This window comes from Rana temporaria, chromosome 12 (assembly GCF_905171775.1).
Source record: "Rana temporaria chromosome 12, aRanTem1.1, whole genome shotgun sequence".
In the NCBI taxonomy this organism is placed as follows: Eukaryota; Metazoa; Chordata; class Amphibia; order Anura; family Ranidae; genus Rana; species Rana temporaria.
Genome location: NC_053500.1, coordinates 145346664 through 145372299, shown reverse-complemented (window position 1 = coordinate 145372299; position 25636 = coordinate 145346664). Strand labels below are relative to the sequence as shown.

Sequence of the window (25636 nt, the reverse complement as noted above, 5' to 3'; positions counted from 1 at the left end):
GATCACCCATACAGGAAGTGAGGGGGAAGCCTTTATAGTGGTCATCAGTACAGGAAGTCAGGGGGAAGCCTTTATAGTGGTCACCAGTACAGGAAGTGAGGGGGAAGCCTTTATAGTGGTCACCAGTACAGGAAGTGAGGGGGAAGCCTTTATAGTGGTCATCAGTACAGGAAGTCAGGGGGAAGCCTTTATAGTGGTCATCAGTACAGGAAGTCAGGGGGAAGCCTTTATAGTGGTCACCAGTACAGGAAGTCAGGGGGAAGCCTTTATAGTGGTCACCAGTACAGGAAGTGAGGGGGAAGCCTTTATAGTGGTCACCAGTACAGGAAGTGAGGGGGAAGCCTTTATAGGGGTCACCAGTACAGGAAGTGAGGGGGAAGCCTTTATAGGGGTCACCAGTACAGGAAGTAAGGGGGAAGCCTTTATAGTGGTCACCAGTACAGGAAGTAAGGGGGAAGCCTTTATAGGGGTCACCAGTGCAGAAAGTGAGGGGGAAGCCTTTATAGGGGTCACCAGTACAGGAAGTGAGGGGGAAGCCTTTATAGGGGTCACCAGTACAGGAAGTGAGGGAGAAGCCTTTATAGTGGTCACCAGTACAGGAAGTCAGGGGGAAGCCTTTATAGTGGTCACCAGTACAGGAAGTCATGGGAAGCCTTTATAGGGGTCACCAGTACAGGAAGTGAGGGGGAAGCCTTTATAGGGGTCACCAGTACAGGAAGTGAGGGGGAAGCCTTTATAGGGGGTCACCAGTACAGGAAGTGAGGGGGAAGCCTTTATAGGGGGTCACCAGTACAGGAAGTGAGGGGGAAGCCTTTATAGGGGGTCACTAGTACAGGAAGTGAGGGGGAAGCCTTTATAGGGGGTCACTAGTACAGGAAGTGAGGGGGAAGCCTTTATAGGGGGTCACTAGTACAGGAAGTGAGGGGGAAGCCTTTATAGGGGTCACCAGTACAGGAAGTCAGGGGGAAGCCTTTATAGTGGTCACCAGTACAGGAAGTGAGGGGGAAGCCTTTATAGGGGGTCACCAGTACAGGAAGTGAGGGGGAAGCCTTTATAGGGGTCACCAGTACAGGAAGTCAGGGGGAAGCCTTTATAGTGGTCACCAGTACAGGAAGTGAGGGGGAAGCCTTTATAGGGGGTCACCAGTACAGGAAGTAAGGGGGAAGCCTTTATAGGGGTCACCAGTACATAGTTGTCACCAGGCGGTCTGCGTTTGGTTTGCCGGGTATAGAAGAAGCGGTGGTCCGCCACACTGAAGCTCTATAATGAGTGTTGTACTCGCGGTTGGACGCGTCTCTCGTTATCCCCGCGGTGACCCCGATATCAGAAGGAAATTAGTGACACCACCCCCGAGCGAGTCAGCGATTTCCCGGCTCGCAGATCCCTTCCCAGCAGTCGCATCACAAACTCCCAACAATCCCCGGAATACTGATCTGGTTCCATCACATATAAGAAAACAGATCGCCGCGGGAGACGCCCCCTCCCCCGATCCAACCCGAAATAAAAACGAAAAATTCTGCCCGGAGCCGAGCTTCAGGCCAGGATTACACCGGAGCGTAGCGGGAGACCGCGTTGCCACGCGCCGCGCGTTTCGTTAAATTCACATGAATGGGCTTCACAACGCTCGGCAAACGCCCCAAAGAAGGTCCAGCGAGTTTTCTTTTACCATGCGTTTGCTGCGCAAAACACGCAACTGCGATCCGCTCTTTGGATTGAACAATTAATGGCACCGCAATGGCGATGTGCGTTTGCAAAACGCGCCTTTTCCCGCGCGCATTGTCGCACGTTTCAGAAGCGTCAAGTGTGAACGAATGCGCCACACTCCACAATTTGCTACATTTTATAGCATCCGATATTTTGCTACATTCCGGGGTCGATCCCACCATAAAAGGTGCATCAGAGAGCGCGCGCGCATTTCCCACGCATCGCGTTTAGGGCGGCCCTTTCATTATAATAGATTGCCTTACGCATGTGAAATGTGCAAAAAACGCACAACAACTACACTTTTGTTGTAGTTACAGCGCTTTGTTTGGGAGTAAATTATATCTGTTTGAGAAGGAAAGCCGGGCGTAGAATTTATGACCGGCCTCAACAAGACACACAATGCGGGAGTCCGGCACGGGTCACCGCCCGCCACATACCGCAATGACACTGGCGGCTTTCCACCGGGAGAAGGTGGATCAGATCTCATGAGTTAAAGCAAAACGCCGGACACAAAAAAAATAAATAAAAATTTAAATATATTAATTATTCCTCAATAGCCAGACAGGATATAAACAGGGAATTTTGGGGCCCCTTACACAGATTCCGGCAGAGAACCGGGGGGGGGGGGTGCTACCGCCTCAAATTGAGAAGCGGGGGGGGGGGGGTTACCTCCTCTGCAAATTGAGGTCTGGGTGGCTTGAGGGGGGTTTGCCCTGGGGACCTCTGGGCCCCTTACAAAACATAAAAAAAAATAATTATAAAAAAAGGGGGGGTAGCCATCCGGGCCCCTGGGCCCTTTAATAATAATAATAATAATAATAAAAAAATGTGTATATATATATATAATAGAGAAACATTTTTAAAAAAGGGGGTTGCCCTATTTAAAAAAAAAAAGGAAGAATAGAATATATATAAAAAAAATAAAAAATAAAATTTTTATATAAAAAAAAGGGGGGAGTATATATTATATTATATCACGCTTGATCAACCTATGCACACTATTGTACAACATAATAAAAAAATTGGAGCTACCATTATTCTGTTCTCAGAGGGTCTCTGCTTTCAGAAAATATCAAAATGGGAATTTTAACTAAAAAAAAATTTTTTTGTGTACCTTAAAATTAAACTTCATAAATGATCATGCATAAAATATTGTGCGATTTTTTTTTAAACATATATGTTCTCAGAAAGCGCTGTATGGTGTGTTTTTTATTTTTGGGTTTGTTTTTTTACATCGCACAATATTTTATGCATGAAAAAAATGTTTTAGTTAAAACTCCCATATCATATTTTCTGAAAGCAGAGAAATGTCATATTGAAAAAAAATCCCAACCCAATCTGCAATAACCACGTGATTTTTTTTATAAATATATATCATTTTTATTCTAAATATATATTTTAATATAAAGTATATTTAATATAAAGTATATTTTTTATCTTCATATAAATATTATATATATGTATTTTAATATAAATAGAATATATTTTGAAGAAATATATTATATATTTTTTATTTATTTTAATATCCATATATTTTTTTATTTTAATATAAATATAATCTATATTTATTTAAATGTAAATAGTATATATTCATTTTAATGTACACACACAAAAAAATTTTATATATATATATATATATACACACACATACACATACACACACACACACATTTTTTTTAATTTTAATATAAATATATATATTTTTTTAATATGAATATAATATTATATATATATATATATATATATTTTTTTTTTAATATGAATATAATATTATATATATATATATATATATGTTTTTATTTAAATAAACAAAAATTATTATATATATATACACACACACACACACACACATTATATATATATATTTTGTGTGTGTACAGTTACTTAAAGGCCAAAAGTGAAGCCAATGAACTGCTAATTTTTTGGATGGCGAAAGGAAATCGATGCACAAAAAAAAAAAAAACACCACCAGGGAGAGCTTTCTATCTCTTTCAGGAGCTGAAGCCCTAACCCCCGTACTACACATCCAGAGTGCTGACCCCTCACCCACCGTGCTGCCTTGAGCTGTAGCCATCAGCAACGGATGCCTGGTGGTGGCTGAAATGCTACATAGCATCCCATTGGCCTAATTTGAGGAATTCTACGTCACTTGATGCTACCTGAGCCTTAAAAAAAAAAAAAAAGGCCCACCTGGCTCTACAGCATCCTTCCTCCGACTCTGGCTACCCAACGCCGAGGCCGCAGCAGCCTCCAGCGTGGTATCCATGGTGATCGGAGGAGGGAGGTGGGGGGGGGGCGAGGGAGCCAGCGAGCTGCGTGCTCAGATGAGAGTGAAAAGGGAACAAAGAGCTGATCCCTTCTACATTAAAAATGGAGTCATGGTGGAAAGGGGGGGTGGGGGGGTGCAGATGCAGGTAGCGCGCTGAAAGACAAATGGAGGCGGTAAGGAGAGAGCGAAGGTGGCGGCGGGAGGTAATAACAGATCTGATGGAGGAAGGTGGGAGCAAGGACGGGATGAAGGAACGGTGGGAGTGAAGATGTGCGATTTAACCCCTACACCCCCCCCCCCCATGTGCTTCTTCAGCGCCTTGCACGAGGAGCGAGGACAATCCTTCGTGTTTCCAGGGTGGGATCACCAAACCAAGACACATAAAAAAAGGACAAAACTGGTCAACTGGATGGTGGTGGAGCTTTAGAGGTCCAATCCACCCAAAAGTGACCCTTCAGGTATTGATGGAGTCGGTGGGTTGAGTCTCCTCACCTGGGGATCTCCTTTCCACAGCTCCCGGTTCTCCTCCTGCCTACCTGGATGGGGGGGGGGGGGGGTTGGGGTTTTCTTGTGAACGGTGAGGGTGTTCCCACTCTCCTGGATGTACTCCTAAACAATATAAAAAAATCCAACGCGGTGAGGGAGACTCCTCTAATGGCTGCAGCAGGTGTGGAGGCTTGGCAATGCGCTGACCTCATCTTTAGACTCCTCAGAAGGGAGAAGATCTGATTGGTGGGCCCCCCCCCAACTGTCCAGAATCCAACTAAACATGTGTTATCAATTGTGGATGGAAACATTTTAGGAGTGGGATCATAAACTGGCACACAACAGGAGGAGGACTCATTTCTACTGGTCACACCGCAACCCATGACATCGACATGACGTCACACCGCAACCCACGACATCAGACCGCAACCCATGACATCAGACCGCAACCCATGACATCGACATGACATCAGACAGCAACCCATGACATCAGACATGACATCAGACCGCAACCCATGACATCGACATGACGTCACACCGCAACCCATGACATCAGACCGCAACCCATGACATCAGACCGCAACCCATGACATCAGACCGCAACCCATGACATCAGACCGCAACCCATGACATCGACATGACATCACACCGCAACCCACGACATCAGACCGCAACCCATGACATCGACATGACATCAGACCGCAAACCATGACATCACACCGCAACCCACAACATCGACATGACGTCACACCGCAACATCACACCCCAACAATCGACATGACGTCACACCCCAACCCACAACATCGACATGACATCACACCACAACATCACACCCCAACATCGACATGACATCAGACCGCAACCCATGACATCGACATGACGTCACACCGCAACCCACGACATCAACATGACATCACACCGCAATCCATGACATCGACGTCACACCGCAACACACGACATCAACATGACATCACACCGCAATCCATGACATCGACGTCACACCGCAACCCATGACATCGACGTCACACCGCAACCCACGACATGACATCACACCACCGCAATCCATGACATCGACGTCACACCGCAACCCATGACATCGACATCAGACCGCAACCCATGACATCGACATGACGTCACACCGCAACCCATGACATCAGACCGCAACCCATGACATCGACATGACGTCACACCGCAACCCACGACATCAGACCGCAACCCATGACATCGACATGACATCAGACCGCAAACCATGACATCACACCGCAACCCACAACATCGACATGACGTCACACCGCAACATCACACCCCAACATCGACATGACGTCACACCCCAACCCACAACATCGACATGACATCACACCCCAACATCGACATGACATCAGACCGCAACCCATGACATCGACATGACGTCACACCGCAACCCACGACATCAACATGACATCACACCGCAATCCATGACATCGACGTCACACCGCAACACACGACATCAACATGACATCACACCGCAATCCATGACATCGACGTCACACCGCAACCCATGACATCGACGTCACACCGCAACCCACGACATGACGTCACACCGCAACCCACGACATGACGTCACACCGCAACCCACGACATGACATCACACCACAACATCGACATGACGTCACACCACAACATCACACCCCAACATCGACATCACACCGCAACCCACGACATCGACATGACGTCACACCACAACATCGACATGACGTCACACCACAACATCGACATGACGTCACACCACAACATCACACCCCAACCCACGACATCGACATGACATCACACTAACAAATGACATTGAAATCATGTGACACTGTAACATGACATTATACTCCAACACATGACATCAAGATGACGTCACTCCGAAACACATGACATCAAGATGACGTCACTCCGAGACACACAACGTCAAGATGATGTCAGACTGTAACAAATGACACTGAGAGGACATCACATTGTAACATAAGACACGAGATGTCACACTGCAACACATGACATCGAAATGACCTCACTCTGCAACTCATGAGATAAGGATGACGTCAGACTGGAACACATGGCATCGAGAGGACGTCACTAGGGCTGCAACTAATGTTTATTTTAATAAATCGATTAGTTGGCCGATTATGGTTTTGATTAAATTGGATAAAAACCCTTAAAAATATGTTTGATGTATAATTTCGTTATAATGTAAAGTTTAAGAAAAGACAATCTATTCTTGAATATCTCTATGAATACCCAGCGATATGGTGGGGGAACAAAATATGGAATCCACCCCGAGAAGAACAGACAGAAGAGATGTAGACACTTAGAGGTTGAATTTGGTTCAGGTCATCAGACTCAGAGATCCAATTTTTTATTTAAAAATTTGCAGTTTAATTACTTACAAGAGGCTGGAAGTCCAACAGCTCACCAAATCCCTCAAAAGTTATCGGGCGAGTACGTGCCAACCAAGCTCCTGAGGAACAATTGGTCACCAAGCGTGGTACCAAAACAGCCTTTGAAGCTCAATGGGCCCTTTGGGATGCATGGCTTAGATCAGGGGTCTCCAAACAAAGGGTCCGTTTATTGTCCTTCAGACTTTTGGAGGGCCGAAACTTTGGCCACCGGGGGGGGGGGGAATTTCCTGGCATCAGTGAGAGTAAACATCTGGCATTAGGAGGAGGAATAGCGCCCCATCGTTGGTATCATAGGGAGGAGTAGTGCCCCATCGTTGGTATCCTATGGAGGAGTAGCGCCCCATTAGTGATGTCAGTGGGAGACATCTTTGTTATTTCTACTCTGCTGTCCAATAGAATTGAAGCAACAATGACATTGTATAACAATAGGTTCTACCTGGCAATCAATATGGGAAGTGCACGTTCCTTTGTATGCACGTTCCTTTTGTATTGCTATATTCTTATAAACAATAAATAACAATAAAAAAATAAATCGATACCTGTATGGCCAGCATATGATGTTTAGTAGCAGCAGTATGTACGAAAACAGCAGTATCTCTCGCTCTATCTATCTATATATATATATATATCTCCATCTATCTAATCACCTCCACCTTCTCTGGGATCAGATGCTGATCTTACCCGCACAGAGTCCTTACAGTGATTGTAAACATTGGATTATTTTTTAAACCATAAACTTGTCATATTTACCTGCTCTGCATAATGGTTTTGCACAGAGCAGCCCCAATCCTCCTCTTCTGGGGTCCCCCACTGGCGTTTCTGGCTCCTCCTGCCTTCGAAGTGTCCCTATAGCAGGCTACAAAGTATGATATGGAGTGCCCCTATAGAGGGTGGCAAAGTATAGTATAGAGTGCCCCTATAGAGGGTGGCAAAGTATAGTATAGAGTGCCACTATAGAGGGTGGCAAAGTATAGAGTGCCCCTATAGAGGGTGGCAAAGTATAGTATAGAGTGCCCCTATAGAGGGTGGCAAAGTATAGTATAGAGTGCCCCTATAGAGGGTGGCAAAGTATAGTATAGAGTGCCCCTATAGAGGGTGGCAAAGTATAGAGTGTCCCAGTAGCAGGTGGCAAAGTATAGTATAGAGTGCCACTATAGAGGGTGGCAAAGTATAGTATAGAGTGCCCCTATAGGGGGTGGCAAAGTATAGTATAAAATGCCACTATGGAGAGCTGCAAAGTAAAGTATAGAGTGCCCCTATAGGGGGTGGCAAAGTATAGTATAGAATGCCCCTATAGGGGGCTGCAAAGTATAGTATAGAGTGCCCCTATAGGGGGCTGCAAAGTATAGAGCGCCCCTATAGGAGGCTGCAAAGTATAGTATAGAGTGCCCCTATAGGGGGCTGCAAAGTATAGAGTGTCCCTATAGGGGGCTGTAAAGTATAGAGTGCCCCTATAGGGGGCTGCAAAGTATAGTATAGAGTGCCCCTATAAGGGGTGGCAAAGTATAGTATAGAGTGCCCCTATAGGGGGCGGCAAAGTATAGTATAGAGTGCCCCTATAGGGGGCTGCAAAGTATAAAGCACCCCTATAGGGGGCTGCAAAGTAAAGTATAGACTGCCCCTATAGGGGGCTGCAAAGTATAGTATAGGGTGCCCCTATAGCAGGCTGTAAAGAATAGAGTGCCCCTATAGGGGGCTGCAAAGAATAGAGTGCCCCTATAGGGGGCTGCAAAGTATAGAGTGCCCCTATAGGGGGCTGCAAAGTATAGTATAGAGTGCCCCTATAGGGGGCTGCAAAGTATAGTATATAGTGCCCCTATAGGGGGCTGCAAAGTATAGAGCGTCCCCTATAACAAAGGTAAAAAAACAACAACAACAAAAACAAACAAACAAAAAACAACCTTCTGCCTTTAGAACCACTTACTTCCTGCCCAGGACTACATGTCCCATGAGGCATTGCTCCTCACACAGGCACTTACTGACATGACTGAACCATTTACTGAGCTGCATGTGTGCTGCACTGTATCTCCTGATATGTAAACAAATAATGCATTCTGTATGCAGACCAAACTAATCAATTATGAAAATGGTTGACAACCAATTTCATAAATCGATAAGTGGTTTCAGCCCTAGACGTCACTCTGCCACACGCCATCCAGGCGACGTCACATTGTAACACAGGACATTGGGGCCCAGGCTGAGACGTCAGTGCAGACCCACTGGTACTGGAATGAACGACAGTCTCAGCCAGGGCCCCCACCAGGCCCCATCCCCAACGCATTTCACTCCGCCTCTCGGGGCTTAATCCCCATGATTAAGCTCTGACAGGTGAAGTGAAATGCGTCGGGGGCGTGGCCTGCCGGGGGGGCCCTGGCTGAGACATCAATGCAGACCCAGTAGTACTGGAATGGAGGGGTTTCTTGAGATCCATCCTTTGCTCATCAGTTGTTTGGAACCCGAGACAAGCTCCTTCCCTGGCCGGCACACACAGTGGTGGACAAATTTTCCATTACCGCTCCCCCTCCCCCACTATTTCCAAGTATATGGTGGGATGAATGGCACATCCCTAACTCGTCCACCGACAAAGCTTGGCGGTTGTGTACCCACTAGTAACGATTTGGGGAGGAGGTGTGACTCCCACCCAGCAAGGTATTTTTATATTTGCATAACTCCTCCCAAAAGCCAGCCCACCACTTGCATCAGGGTAGCGGGTTCTTGAGGGGGGGGGGGGTACCGAGGTCGGGGGGCTGAGATGGGTCCAAGAAGCTATGTACATTCTTGGCAGACCGATTCTGGATGGGTGGGGTCGGTGAGAACGAGATGAATAGAGGAAAGATATCCTCAGCTCACCTCTATGGTCTAGGAGGACCGCAGCAACATCATGACGTCACTTCCGGTCGGATGTAAAACCAATGGCATTTTTTTTTTTTAAAGCATTAGATCAATTTTTTTTATTTTTTTTGGGCTCTAATGTTTTCCATTGTAGAGGAGAGGTACTGACCCCCAGATCCCTCCATAAAGAGAACCTGTCATGCTTTATTGTTGCCACAAGCGATGTTTAAATACACTGCTAGTGACAGCAATAAAATAAGTAATAAAAAAATTAAAAAGGGACCGTGTAAAAAAAAATTATATATATATACAGTGAGGAAAATAAGTATTTGAACACCCTGCTATTTTGCAAGTTCTCCCACTTGGAAATCATGGAGGAGTCTGAAATTGTTATCGTAGGTGCATGTCCACTGTGAGAGACATAATCAAAAAAAAAAATCCAGAAATCACAATGTATGATAACTATTTATTTGTATGATACAGCTGCAAATAAGTATTTGAACACCTGAGAAAATCAATGTTAATATTTGGTACATTAGCCTTTGTTTGCCATTACAGCGGTCAAACGTTTCTTGTAGTTTTTCGCCAGGTTTGCACACACTGGAGGAGGGATTTTGGCCCACTCCTCCACACAGATCTTCTCTAGATCAGTCAGGTTTCTGGGCTGTCGCTGAGAAACACGGAGTTTGAGCTCCCTCCAAAGATTCTCTATTGGGTTTAGGTCTGGAGACTGGCTAGGCCACGCCAGAACCTTGATATGCTCCTTACAGAGCCACTCCTTGGTTATCCTGGCTGTGTGCTTCGGGTCATTGTCATGTTGGAAGACCCAGCCTCGACCCATCTTCAAAGCTCTAACTGAGGGAAGGAGGTTGTTGCCCAAAATCTCGCAATACATGGCCCCGGTCATCCTCTCCTTAATACAGTGCAGTCGCCCTGTCCCATGTGCAGAAAAACACCCCCAAATCATGATGCTACCACCCCCATGCTTCACAGTAGGGATGGTGTTCTTGGGATGGTACTCATCATTCTTCTTCCTCCAAACACGGTAAGTGGAATTATGACCAAAAAGTTTTATTTTGGTCTCATCTGACCACATGACTTTCTCCCATGACTCCTCTGGATCATCCAAATGGTCATTGGCAAACTTAAGACGGGCCTTGACATGTGCTGGTTTAAGCAGGGGAACCTTCCGTGCCATGCATGATTTCAAACCATGACGTCTTAGTGTATTACCAACAGTAACCTTGGAAACGGTGGTCCCAGCTCTTTTCAGGTCATTGACCAGCTCCTCCCGTGTAGTCCTGGGCTGATTTCTCACCTTTCTTAGGATCATTGAGACCCCACGAGGTGAGATTTTGCATGGAGCCCCAGTCCGAGGGAGATTGACAGTCATGTTTAGCTTCTTCCATTTTCTAATGATTGCTCCAACAGTGGACCTTTTTTCACCAAGCTGCTTGGCAATTTCCCCGTAGCCCTTTCCAGCCTTGTGGAGGTGTACAATTTTGTCTCTAGTGTCTTTGGACAGCTCTTTGGTCTTGGCCATGTTAGTAGTTGGATTCTTACTGATTGTATGGGGTGGACAGGTGTCTTTATGCAGCTAATGACCTCAAACAGGTGCATCTAATTTAGGATAATAAATGGAGTGGAGGTGGACATTTTAAAGGCAGACTAACAGGTCTTTGAGGGTCAGAATTCTAGCTGATAGACAGGTGTTCAAATACTTATTTGCAGCTGTATCATACAAATAAATAGTTATCATACATTGTGATTTCTGGAATTTTTTTTTTGATTATGTCTCTCACAGTGGACATGCACCTACGATGACAATTTCAGACCCCTCCATGATTTCCAAGTGGGAGAACTTGCAAAATAGCAGGGTGTTCAAATACTTATTTTCCTCACTGTATATATATACATAAAATAATAATAATAATAATAATATTAAAAATTATGCCAGGGGTAGGACACAAAATGATGTGTGTGTGGGGGGACGGGACGGGGGGGTGATACTTGGGATGACTGTATATGGCGCACCCAGCCCTCTGGTGATAAAGGACGGGTGGGAATGGAAGGAGATATGCAGTCTAAAGCTTTGTGCAGCCGACACAAAATCACAAAACCTGCGACAAAGGGGGCGTGGTTTAGGTGTCACCGGGTCACACTTTTTTATTGTGTAGTATAAAAGAAGAAGACGTGTAATTCGGCTTAAGGTGAAAAAATTAAAAGGAGGCCAAACCAGTTTCAGCTTCAATACAACACCGATACCAAGTTCTTAGCGGGGGGGGGGGGTCAGTTTATATGGTGTTCCGGGATGTTGCGTATGGACTAAAGAGTGCGGGAATTTCACTGCTGTGTTCAGGCCAGGACCTGGGAGGGGGAGGAGAGCGCCACAGACCTAATTTAAAGGGCAACTCCACTTTCATGGGAACATTTTTTTAAAAAAAATAAAAATTAGGGCATCCCCTGCAACATGAGAGAGAGAGAGAGAGAGAGAGAGAGAGAGCTCCTCCCAAAAGCCAGCCCACCGCTTGCATCAGGGCAGAGGTTTTTTTTTTGGGGGGGGGGGGGGACCGAGGTCAGGGGGCTGCGATGGGTCCAAGAAGCTATGTACATGTGCTTGGCGGACCGATTCTGGATGGGTGGGGTCGGTAATAATATTTTATTATTATTATTTATTTTTTGGTCGGGTTCCCAGAGGGCTGCGTCTGCGGAAGTGATTTATGTCGCCGGGTTTAATCTGCAGTACTACAGAATAAAAAAACAAAACAAAAAACACCCCCAACAAGAAAGAGCGTACTGAGGAAGTGTGCAATTAACAAGGATTTTCCTTTACTGGGGCCTGAAAAATGCTTTATTGCCGACATCACAGCCCGGCCAGGAAGGCCTCCCATCAAGAGAGACAAATAATCAGCTACTAAGAGGTTCAAGTGGAGTTAAAAAAAATATATATAAATATAAAGAAAAAAACCTTAAAAGTGGCCGTAAACCCAGTGAAGGGACTATCCTCAGGTGATACACAGTGATTAAATAAATCCTCCTACATACGTTGTACCCATTTCTCTGCTGTCTTCTCTTCTCTACTGCCGATTGGAGGGAAGGGACACACCCCCTACACACAGGCTGTGTGCTGGAGCACACCCGACCCCCCCCCCCCCAAATCACCATTTTTCTCTTGGTGGCAGGAAAACATGTCAGAAGTGACTCATGTCGATAGCAGAGGATAGAGGCAGGAGACAGAAACGACACTCAGTGCTCTGGACTGAAACAAGTACTCACTATAGAGAATGTTCCTTACATTGGGGATCAGTGAGAAGAATGTTCCTTACATTGGTGATCAGTGGGAAGAATGTCCCTTACATTGGTGATCAGTGAGAAGAATGTCCCTTACATTGGTGATCAGTGAGAAGAATGTTCCTTACATTGGTGATCAGTGAGAAGAATGTCCCTTACATTGGTGATCAGTGAGAAGAATGTCCCTTACATTGGTGATCAGTGAGAAGAATGTCCCTTACATTGGTGATCAGTGAGAATGTTCCTTACATTGGTGATCAGTGGGAAGAATGTCCCTTACATTGGTGATCAGTGGGAAGAATGTCCCTTACATTGGTGATCAGTGAGAAGAATGTCCCTTACATTGGTGATCAGTGAGAAGAATGTCCCTTACATTGGTGATCAGTGAGAAGAATGTCCCTTACATTGGTGATCAGTGAGAAGAATGTTCCTTACATTGGTGATCAGTGAGAAGAATGTCCCTTACATTGGTGATCAGTGAGAAGAATGTCCCTTACATTGGTGATCAGTGAGAAGAATGTTCCTTACATTGGTGATCAGTGGGAAGAATGTTCCTTACATTGGTGATCAGTGGGAAGAATGTCCCTTACATTGGTGATCAGTGAGAAGAATGTTCCTTACATTGGTGATCAGTGAGAAGAATGTCCCTTACATTGGTGATCAGTGGGAAGAATGTTCCTTACATTGGTGATCAGTGAGAAGAATGTTCCTTACATTGGTGATCAGTGAGAAGAATGTCCCTTACATTGGTGATCAGTGGGAAGAATGTCCCTTACATTGGTGATCAGTGGGAAGAATGTCCCTTACATTGGTGATCAGTGAGAAGAATGTCCCTTACATTGGTGATCAGTGGGAAGAATGTCCCTTACATTGGTGATCAGTGGGAAGAATGTCCCTTACATTGGTGATCAGTGAGAAGAATGTCCCTTACATTGGTGATCAGTGAGAAGAATGTCCCTTACATTGGTGATCAGTGAGAAGAATGTCCCTTACATTGGTGATCAGTGAGAAGAATGTCCCTTACATTGGTGATCAGTGGGAAGAATGTCCCTTACATTGGTGATCAGTGGGAAGAATGTCCCTTACATTGGTGATCAGTGGGAAGAATGTTCCTTACATTGGTGATCAGTGAGAAGAATGTCCCTTACATTGGTGATCAGTGAGAAGAATGTCCCTTACATTGGTGATCAGTGAGAAGAATGTCCCTTACATTGGTGATCAGTGAGAAGAATGTCCCTTACATTGGTGATCAGTGAGAAGAATGTCTCTTACATTGGTGATCAGTGAGAAGAATGTCCCTTACTTTGGTGATCAGTGAGAAGAATGTCCCTTACATTGGTGATCAGTGAGAAGAATGTCCCTTACATTGGTGATCAGTGAGAAGAATGTTCCTTACATTGGTGATCAGTGAGAAGAATGTTCCTTACATTGGTGATCAGTGAGAAGAATGTCCTTTACATTGGTGATCAGTGAGAAGAATGTTCCTTACATTGGTGATCAGTGAGAAGAATGTTCCTTACATTGGTGATCAGTGAGAAGAATGTTCCTTACATTGGTGATCAGTGAGAAGAATGTTCCTTACATTGGTGATCAGTGAGAAGAATGTTCCTTACATTGGTGATCAGTGAGAAGAATGTTCCTTACATTGGTGATCAGTGGGAAGAATGTTCCTTACATTGGTGATCAGTGGGAAGAATGTTCCTTACATTGGTGATCAGTGGAGAAGAATGTCCTTACATTGGTGATCAGTGAGAAGAATGTTCCTTACATTGGTGATCAGTGAGAAGAATGTCCTTACATTGGTGATCAGTGAGAAGAATGTCCCTTACATTGGTGATCAGTGAGAAGAATGTCCCTTACATTGGTGATCAGTGAGAAGAATGTCCCTTACATTGGTGATCAGTGGGAAGAATGTCCCTTACATTGGTGATCAGTGAGAAGAATGTCCCTTACATTGGTGATCAGTGGGAAGAATGTCCCTTACATTGGTGATCAGTGGGAAGAATGTCCCTTACATTGGTGATCAGTGGAAGAATGTCCCTTACATTGGTGATCAGTGGGAAGAATGTCCCTTACATTGGTGATCAGTGGGAAGAATGTCCCTTACATTGGTGATCAGTGGGAAGAATGTCCCTTACATTGGTGATCAGTGAGAAGAATGTTCCTTACACTGGTGATCAGTGAGAAGAAAGTCCCTTACATTGGTGATCAGTGGGAAGAATGTCCCTTACATTGGTGATCAGTGGGAAGAATGTCCCTTACATTGGTGATCAGTGAGAAGAATGTCCCTTACATTGGTGATCAGTGGGAAGAATGTCCCTTACATTGGTGATCAGTGAGAAGAATGTCCCTTACATTGGTGATCAGTGGGAAGAATGTTCCTTACATTGGTGATCAGTGGGAAGAATGTTCCTTACATTGGTGATCAGTGGGAAGAATGTTCCTTACATTGGTGATCAGTGGGAAGAATGTTCCTTACATTGGTGATCAGTGGGAAGAATGTTCCTTACATTGGTGATCAGTGGGAAGAATGTCCCTTACATTGGTGATCAGTGGGAAGAATGTCCCTTACATTGGTGATCAGTGGGAAGAATGTCCCTTACATTGGTGATCAGTGAGAAGAATGTCCCTTACATTGGTGATCAGTGAGAAGAATGTTCCTTACATTGGTGATCAGTGGGAAGAATGTCCCTTACATTGGTGATCAGTGAGAAGAATGTCCCTTACATTGGTGATCAGTGGGAAGAATGTCCCTTACATTGGTGATCAGTGGGAAGAATGTCCCTTACATTGGTGATCAGTGGGAAGAATGTCCCTTACATTGGTGATCAGTGGGAAGAATGTCCCTTACATTGGTGATCAGCGAGAAGAATGTCCCATACATTGGTGATCAGTGAGAAGAATGTCCCTTACATTGGTGATCAGTGAGAAGAATGTTCCTTACATTGGTGATCAGTGGGAAGAATGTTCCTTACATTGGTGATCAGTGGGAAGAATGTTCCTTACATTGGTGATCAGTGAGAAGAATGTTCCTTACATTGGTGATCAGTGAGAAGAATGTTCCTTACATTGGTGATCAGTGAGAAGAATGTCCCTTACATTGGTGATCAGTGGGAAGAATGTCCCTTACATTGGTGATCAGTGGGAAGAATGTTCCTTACATTGGTGATCAGTGGGAAGAATGTCCCTTACATTGGTGATCAGTGAGAAGAATGTCCCTTACATTGGTGATCAGTGAGAAGAATGTTCCTTACATTGGTGATCAGTGAGAAGAATGTTCCTTACATTGGTGATCAGTGAGAAGAATGTCCCTTACATTGGTGATCAGTGAGAAGAATGTTCCTTACATTGGTGATCAGTGAGAAGAATGTCCCTTACATTGGTGATCAGTGAGAAGAATGTCCCTTACATTGGTGATCAGTGAGAAGAATGTCCCTTACATTGGTGATCAGTGAGAAGAATGTTCCTTACATTGGTGATCAGTGAGAAGAATGTCCCTTACATTGGTGATCAGTGGGAAGAATGTCCCTTACATTGGTGATCAGTGGGAAGAATGTTCCTTTTTTGTTCCTGGTTTATGATTGGTCAGCTACAAATTTGCTCATGGGGAGAAAAAAAAAAAAGGAAGGAAGAAGAGCAGATTTTTTTGCACATGCTGTGAACTTTTTTTACTCTTTTCTTTTACAAAAGGCTGTAAATTTTCCTGCAAAATATAAATGAGTTACGCCGCAGTTTCCGATCCGACAGCGAGTTGTTCTTTTAGGATGCGGCGTTGATGTTCAGGAATGTAGCACATCCCCCCCCCCCCTGTAAACACATGTTCATTACTTGGTACGGTAACGGGTGCCAACCTCACCCCCAGCAGACCCCTCACTGGGGATGACACATATATTACTGCATTCCCCTCCCCCGACATACTCTGCCAAATCTGGTGCTGATTTGGCCCCCGGAATTATAGAGAATTCCCGGCAATCGTAAAAAGAAAGAAAGGCCTTTCGCCAAATTATTGTGCAATTGCCAGGTGTGTCTACAAAACACACAAATAAAAAAATAAAAAAAACAACAAACATCACGGCGTAAAACATGCATATGAATAAGGAATGTCCCCCCCCCCCCCCCCCCCCCCCCCAACTTTTTTTGTTTTTAACATAGTTCAGCAATTTTGAGCCAATGAAGTGAAAGGAGCAAGAATGAAAAATAAAAAATACATTTCCCCCCTTTTGCGGCATTATTGGGGGTGGGGAGCAGGGGAGGTACCCATAACAACTAAATCCCTCATTATGTATAGAGAGTAGGAAATTGTGTTGCCTATAGAAACCAATTCCCCATTGTGTAGAATATATACGGTGTGTAGTAGGATCTGGTTGCTATGGGCAACACAACTTCTGCTCTGTATAGATGGGAAGACAAAATTGCCTACAGCAACCTAATAATTATCTTCACACAGGCGTGAGGGAGGTGACAGAACCCCTTCTCATTGCCTGCCAAACGTGGGCCAGCTGCTGTTAATAAGAGGATCCGCCGCCCACCTCGAGGCCAAAGGGGTCTGCCACCGACCACGAGTCCAAAGGGAATCTCCATGGACCAGCAGCTAGGCCCATCTGAAAAGAGCTTAAGGTTTATAGGAGCTCTCTTCCTCTAACAACTGATCCGCCCTCGACCACCAGCCCAAGGGGATGCACCCTCAACCACCAGCCCAAGGGGAATGCGCCCTCAACCACCAGCCCAAAGGGAATGCGCCCTCAACCACCAGCCCAAAGGGAATGCGCCCTCAACCACCAGCCCAAAGGGAATGCGCCCTCAACCACCAGCCCAAAGGGAATGCGCCCTCAACCACCAGCCCAAAGGGAATGCGCCCTCAACCACCAGCCCAAAGGGAATGCGCCCTCAACCACCAGCCCAAAGGGGATGTCGCCCTCAACCACCAGCCCAAAGGGGATGTCGCCCTCAACCACCAGCCCAAAGGGGATGTCGCCCTCAACCACCAGCCCAAAGGGGATGTCGCCCTCAACCACCAGCCCAAAGGGGATGTCGCCCTCAACCACCAGCCCAAAGGGGATGTCGCCCTCAACCACCAGCCCAAAGGGGATGTTGCCCTCAACACCAGCCCAAAGGGGATGTCGCCCTCAACCACCAGCCCAAAGGGGATGTCGCCCTCAACCACCAGCCCAAGGGGATGTCGCCCTCAACCACCAGCCCAAGGGGATGTCGCCCTCAACCACCAGCCCAAGGGGATGTCGCCCTCAACCACCAGCCCAAAGGGAATGCGCCCTCAACCACCAGCCCAAAGGGAATGCGCCCTCAACCACCAGCCCAAAGGGAATGCGCGCTCAACCACCAGCCCAAAGGGAATGCGCCCTCAACCACCAGCCCAAAGGGAATGCGCCCTCAACCACCAGCCCGAGGGGATGCGTCCTCAACCACCAGCCCGAGGGGATCCACCACAGACCAGCAGCTAGACCCATTAGAAAAGACCTTCTTGTTTACTGGAGAACTCTTTTTCTAGCAACTGATGGGAAAAAAAAAAGCAGGCCAAGGGGGTCTGTTGCCAACCACTAGCCCAAGGAAATTCTCAAAAAACTAGCAGCTAGGCCCATGTGAAAAGACCTTAAGGTTTATAGGAACACACCAGCCCAAAGGGGATCCGCCCCTCAACCACCAGCCCAAAGGGGATCCGCCCCTCAACCACCAGCCCAAAGGGAATGCGCCCTCAACCACCAGCCCAAAGGGAATGCGCCCTCAACCACCAGCCCGAGGGGATGCGTCCTCAACCACCAGCCCGAGGGGATCCACCACAGACCAGCAGCTAGACCCATTAGAAAAGACCTTCTTGTTTACTGGAGAACTCTTTTTCTAGCAACTGATGGGAAAAAAAAAAAAAAAAAAAAGCAGGCCAAGGGGGTCTGTTGCCAACCACTAGCCCCAGAGGGTCCGTCGCCAATCACTGGCCCAAGGAAATTCTCAAAAAACTAGCAGCTAGGCCCATGTGAAAAGACCTTAAGGTTTATAGGAACACACCAGCCCAAAGGGGATCCGCCCCTCAACCACCAGCCCAAAGGGGATCCGCCCCTCAACCACCAGCCCAAAGGGGATCCGCCCCTCAACCACCAGCCCAAAGGGGATCCGCCCCTCAACCACCAGCCCAAAGGGGATCCGCCCCTCAACCACCAGCCCAAAGGGGATCCATCATGGACCAGCTGCTTGGCCCATTAGAAAAGACCTTCATGTTTACTGGAGCACTCTTTTTCCAACAACTGATAGAAAAAAAAAAGCAGGCCAAGGGGGTCTGCTGCCAACCACTAGCCCACATGAATTCTCAACAGACCAGCAGCTAGGCCCATATGAAAAGATAGGTGCACTCTTCCTCTAACAACTAAACAACTAATAGGAAGTGATATGATAACCAAGGAGGGCCTGTAGTTCAGGTTGCAGAAAAAAAAAAAACACATCAAACTTTATACCTCCCAGATTCATTTCTCCTATGTCTGGATGTTTATATACGTTTAGCTGAAGGAAAGCGAGCTAAATGGTCTAGGGCAGTGGAGAACCTTGGCACCCCTAGGGCAGTGATGGAGAACCTTGGCACCCCTAGGGCAGTGATGGAGAACCTCGGCACCCCTAGGGCAGTGATGGAGAACCTCGGCACCCCTAGGGCAGTGATGGAGAACCTTGGCACCCCTAGGGCAGTGATGGAGAACCTCGGCACCCCTAGGGCAGTGATGGAAAGTCTCCATATTTCAAGCATTGGGGGTATAAAGATCAATGGCCATATCCAATAAAGTAATGCAAGTGGTAAAGTAACCAGAGCAGCCAATCAGAATCCAGCTACTTCAGGCAATACATTTCCAATTGGCTGCTGGTGGAAACACCTTTTTCACTTACTGATTGGCCTCAAATGCACAACGACCGAATGAATTGCTCTCCAGCTTATTCCGTCACTGGAGGACTCCAAACATGAAATGTTTCCTTCCCTGACCCCGAAATCACCCGTACCAACCAATCAGAAACCAGCTTCTGTCACCCTGCTAATGATCGGGAATGTGAGTTTTCGTTGGCTGCTGGGGTCATAGCACAGCCCACTAGATGGAATATCTGCTATGGAGCCTCCATTTTTTTTTTATAATATTGTCTAATATTTAATTGAACAAAAAATAACATTGCTCCAGAAGCCCACGCTTGGTTAACCACTTCCCCCCTGGGGGCGGGGCCAGCCCATGTTCCAGCTCCGGCCTCCACTCGCTGGCCCACCAAACAATATGGAAGAAAACACTGCATACCAAGTTCATCTTAATTCCGCGTGGAGACATCCAGTGATCGCTCCACCTGGGGATTATCAATACCGATGCGTTTTGCCCAACAAGAGCTTATTCAGAGAGGGCCGTGCTCGAGCCCTTGTTTAATCGGACATTATTTGTTAGAAGGCAGATTGTGAAAGCTCCGTGAAATAACAACGTCACTAAGATGTGCTTCAGCCTTTGGGGGGAAAGTGGACGAATGGCTGCTTACGCTGGCACGCTGTTGGCACCAATTTCTAGCAAACGGATGGAACATTGCGTCCACCCTCAAAATGATGACCGAATGATGCCGCTGACTCGTAATCTGCTGAATGTATGTTTGTGAACAGCCCTCTATCCTCCAATATGGGATTCCCACGTGCTCACTTCGTGGTATCACCAATTTCTAGGCTGATTTCAGGAGGTGGCTCTTTAATTAAGCGGTTGCCTAAGGCCTCATGCTCACAGGGGCCTCGCGGCAGCCTAATTTTCCTAATGCACAACTCCATTTGTCAGGGACAGGGGACCGTAACGCTGCTGTGCTCAGGCAGCGTTAAGAGCCCTGTCTCACCCAGGAGTGGGGCCACCGGAGTCCTTAACCAGTGAGTAGCTGGTTGTTAAGGAGCTGGCCGCTACATCCATGTCTGCCCACCCCCCTACAACCACAGGGTTGTGGGGAAGAGGCCCTTACCCCGTCAACCCCCCCATGTTGAGGACATGTGGCCTGATATGGTTCAGGTGGGTGTGGCGGGGAGATAGCTCATTCCTGCCAGGCTGCATTGCTCGAAAAAAGGTCTGGTATGGATTTGGGGGGGGGCATGACTCCCCCCCCCCCAATTTTAAAATGGGGTTCCCTTATAAATTCATACCAGATGCAAAGGGCCTGGTATGCATTAGGGGTTGAACCCCATACCATTTTTTTTCCCCACTTTTTTTAATTTTCACTTTTTTTTTTACATTAAGCTGTCAGCGGGGAACCTCACTGACAGCGGATGATTTTTAAGGGAAGGTCTGATGCCCAGCTGACGGACGAATCCCTTAATTTGTTTCCCCCCCCATTATGGGTACAAGGGGGGCCTCATGTCCACGTTTCGTCCAAGCCTCACAAGGCCTAGAGCTGATTTATCAAGTCAGCTACCAAGATGATCGCGTCCACCACCGAGACCACCAGCAATTCTCCCAAATAGTGGCAACAGCGTCCAACACGTGGCAAGCGTGTGACCAGACGGCGCGTGAGGAGTGGCCAACGCCACAAATTATTTTTGGTCAGCTCAGCGGATGCTACAATATCCTGCGACATCCCAGCCAATAAACGACCGTCAACAAGGGCAGTGATGGGGAACCTTGGCACCCCAGATGTTTTGGAACTACATTTCCCATGATGCTCCACTACACTGCAGAGTGCATGAGGATCATGGGGAATGTAGTCCCAAAAAATCTGGGGGTGCCGAGGTTCCCCATCACTGATCTAGGAGGTATCCGCCATACTGGACATCTCCCAGCTCTCATATCGGATGGTAATATCAGGAAAATGGCGCCAACCTTCTACAATGACCACTCATGCCCAACGGAACACGTCTGACCAACTGATGGCAATTATTAGAAAAGGACAATCAGAATGTGGAGGGGCTGAGCAGCCAAACCGACCAGATCGAGAAGACTACGGGGGGGGGCACAGACTGCAGGCGGGAGAGATAGATGGACAGACAGAAGGATGGGAAAGAAGAGGAGACAGATAGAGGGAAGTATAGATAGATAAAAGCAGAGGTCATCAACCCCGTCCTCAGGGCCCACTAACAGGCCAGGTTTGCAGGATAACTGAAGCACATCACAGGTGATCTCATTAGCTGCTCAGTGATTGCCATATTCTAGTCCAAATCTTCCCATGGTAATACATAAAACCTGGCCTGTTAGTGGGCCCTGAGCACAGCTGAGTTGGTGACCACTGGATTAAAGGATAGATAGATAAAAAGTTAGCTAGATGGATTAAAGAAGAGAGAGATGGAAGGAAGGATCAATAGATAGATAGAGAAATGGAAAGAAGAAGAGAGAGAAAGAGAGATAGAATAAGAGATAGAGAAGATAGGAGAGATAGAATAAGAGATAGAGAAGATAGGAGAGACAGAGGAAAGGATGAGAAGATAGGAGAGACAGAGGAAAGGATGAGAAGATAGGAGAGACAGAGGAAAGGATGAGAAGATAGGAGAGACAGAGGAAAGGATGAGAAGATAGGAGAGACAGAGGAAAGGATGAGAAGATAGGAGAGACAGAGGAAAGGATGAGAAGATAGGAGAGACAGAGGAAAGGATGAGAAGATAGGAGAGACAGAGGAAAGGATGAGAAGATAGGAGAGACAGAGGAAAGGATGAGAAGATAGGAGAGACAGAGGAAAGGATGAGAAGATAGGAGAGACAGAGGAAAGGATGAGAAGATAGGAGAGACAGAGGAAAGGATGAGAAGATAGGAGAGACAGAGGAAAGGATGGGTAGATTGAGGTATAAGGAAAATCAAGAGAGAAGATAGAGGGAGTGATGGAAAGATTAGATAGATAGATAGATAGATAGATAGATAGATAGATAGATAGATAGATAGATAGATAGATAGATAGATAGATAGATAGATACTGATATAAGGAATGATGATAGAAGTTACACAGATTAAAGAAGAGATCGAGGGATGGAAAGAGGGAAGAAAAGAAGGGATAGATAGAAGGGATAGAGGAATGGAAAGAAAAGGATAGATAGATAGATAGATAGATAGATAGATAGATAGATAGATAGATAGATAGATAGATAGATAGATAGAAGAAAAGAAGGGATAGAAAAAGGGAAGAAAAGAAGGGATAGAAAGAGGAAAGGAAAGAAGGGATAGAAAAAGGAAAGAAGGGATAGAAAGAGGAAAAGAAAGAAGGGATAGAAAGAGGAAAAGAAAGAAGGGATAGAAAGAGGAAGGGAAAGAAGGGATAGAAAGAGGAAAATAAAGAAGGGATAGAAAGAGGAAATGAAAGAAGGGATAGAAAGAGGGATGAAAAGAAGGGATAGATAGATTGAAGAGATAGAATGAACGATGGAAAGATAGGATAGATAGATAAATTAAATAAGAGATAGATAAAAGGAGGGGATTGGCAGAGGGAAGAATGGATAGACATATAGAAGAATCATAAAAAGAAGATAGATAGATAGAATGGAAATAAAGAAAGATAGATGATAGAGGGATGGAAAGAAGAAGAGATAGAATGACAGGTAGATGGTAGGATAGATAGATTTAATAAGAGATAGATAAAGAAGACGATTGGCAGAGGGAAGAATGGATAGACATATAGAAGAATCATAAAAAGAAGATAGATAGATAGAATGGAAATAAAGAAAGATAGATGATAGAGGGATGGAAAGAAGAAGAGATAGAATGACAGGTAGATGGTAGGATAGATAGATTTAATAAGAGATAGATAAAGAAGACGATTGGCAGAGGGAAGAATGGATAGACATATAGAAGAATCATACAAAGATAGATAGAATGGACATAAAGAAGGATAGAGGGATGGAAAGAAGAAGAGATAGATCGCTAATAGATAAAAGAAGGGATTGATTGAGGGAAGGATAGACAGACATATAGATGGAAGGATAGACAGACAGACGATAGAAGAATAGAGAAAGGATAGTTCCATGGATAATAGAAGGAATAAATAGATAAGATGTGGAATATTGCGGCCCCGATCCCGCCCCGGATAGACGCACACCCATCATCCTGAGCCCACCCTCCATTGATGAGCCCCCCCCCCCCCCATACCTCTGTGCAGGATGCCAGCTCCCTCTCCAGCCGGCGCTGCAAGGGTTACACAGCAGAGAGGGGGGGCACTCCTTTTTAACCCTTTCATCACCAGGAAGAATCTGCTACCCCCCCAAATCCATCCGCTGACAAGAGAAGAAGGTCAGCCTTTCTAAAAAGGTGAACACAATGGATGACATGAGAAGGGTGGAGGAGGGGGGGAGGGGGTCTCTCTTACCTGCCCACGGTCTGATTGGCCAGCTGCCTCATCCGATTGAACTGCTTCTTCATCTTTGCAAGGTGCGGTGATTATTCCCAATGGAAGTCTCTGGTGCCTATACAGTCTATACAGGAGGCACCTATAGAAATCTCCAGGAAAATAAATAAATAAATAGACCCTCCCCCCTGGTGTATCAGAAATTCACATCCCCCCCCAGCCCCCCCTCCCCCTCCTGTGCCCTGTTATAGAGGGGCAACCCTCAGCCTCTTCCAGTGCACAGGAGGTGCCAGGCTGCTGCTGCAGAAGGGAGCATCATCCATTGGAGGGGTGCTGGATGTTGAGGGGGGGCTCCTCCAAAAAGGGGGATGGGGGGAAAGCAGGGGTGCAGCCTACAGCACCCCCTCTGTCTGCTTCTCCTCTGCCTGCTCTTATTGCATGCTCCAAGCCCAGGTCCTTCCTCTCTATGTGGCTGCTGCTCTCACATCCCCAGCAGCAGCAGATCTTCCACTGCAGGCTGGACAGCAGGGGGATGAGCAGTGCGCATGCTCGAGGAGGTGGCAGAGCAAAGCATGTTGGGAGTTGTAGTTTTCATGCAGGTTATCAGTGCAGTGATTAGATAGGAGATGGGGCAATAGGGGAGGGGGAGGGGACAGAGAGGAGGGAGGGGTATTGTAGAGGGCATGAGAAGGTTTATTTATGTATTTTTATATCATCTGTACTTCTTTACATTGGATGGGAAATATTTACAGCAAGTGGTTGCAACATTGTAACAAATTCTCATCATCATCATCATTGGGAAGATAAAATGTTTCTTTTTAGGAATCAAAATATTAGTAGAATCTGCAGATTGGCAAAATTTACAGGAATTTCACCCGCGCTGGCAAGGCGGCGTGCGGATCGGGAGCGCAACGCGACCCAACGACTACAGAAACGCGCTGCCCATTAGAAGACACGAGACGGGGGTTCATAAAATGTAACTAAAGGCAAAACTATATGGCCCAGATTCTCAAAGGGCTTACGACGGGGCAACGCCATGTACACCGTCGTAAGTCCTGATCTGCGCCGTCGTATCTCTGCGACTGATTCTTAGAATCAGTTACGCATAGATATCCATTAGATCCGACAGGCGTAAGGCTCTTACGGTGTCGGATCGTGAATGCAATTTTTTTTCCGCCGCTAGGTGTCGCCTCCGTCGTTTTCCCAGTCGAGTATGCAAATTAGCAAAATACACAAATTCCCGAACGTACGCGCGGTCGATGCAGTGAAGATACGACGTTTACGTTAGATTTGCGACGCATAAAGTTGCCCCTGCTATATGAGAGGCAACCAATGTTAAGTATGGCCGTCGTTCCCGCGTCGAAATTTAAAAATT

General features: G+C 46.1%; 1 protein-coding gene across 5 annotated transcripts in view; it reads right to left on the bottom strand.

The window, feature by feature from the left end:
* Nucleotides 1-24811, bottom strand: part of ARHGAP44 (Rho GTPase activating protein 44) — a 97602-nt gene extending 72791 nt beyond the window's left edge. For 2 of the 5 annotated variants that reach the window (XM_040331110.1, XM_040331111.1), the window contains exon 1: nucleotides 24283-24808. In XM_040331110.1, the coding sequence (XP_040187044.1) occupies nucleotides 24283-24335 (53 nt within the window). In that variant the 5' untranslated portion in view covers nucleotides 24336-24808. Of the gene's footprint in view, nucleotides 1-24282 lie in introns of all 5 variants that reach the window. The other 3 variants (XM_040331107.1, XM_040331108.1, XM_040331109.1) reach the window with 3 other exon arrangements.
* Nucleotides 24812-25636: the final 825 nt, after the last annotated feature.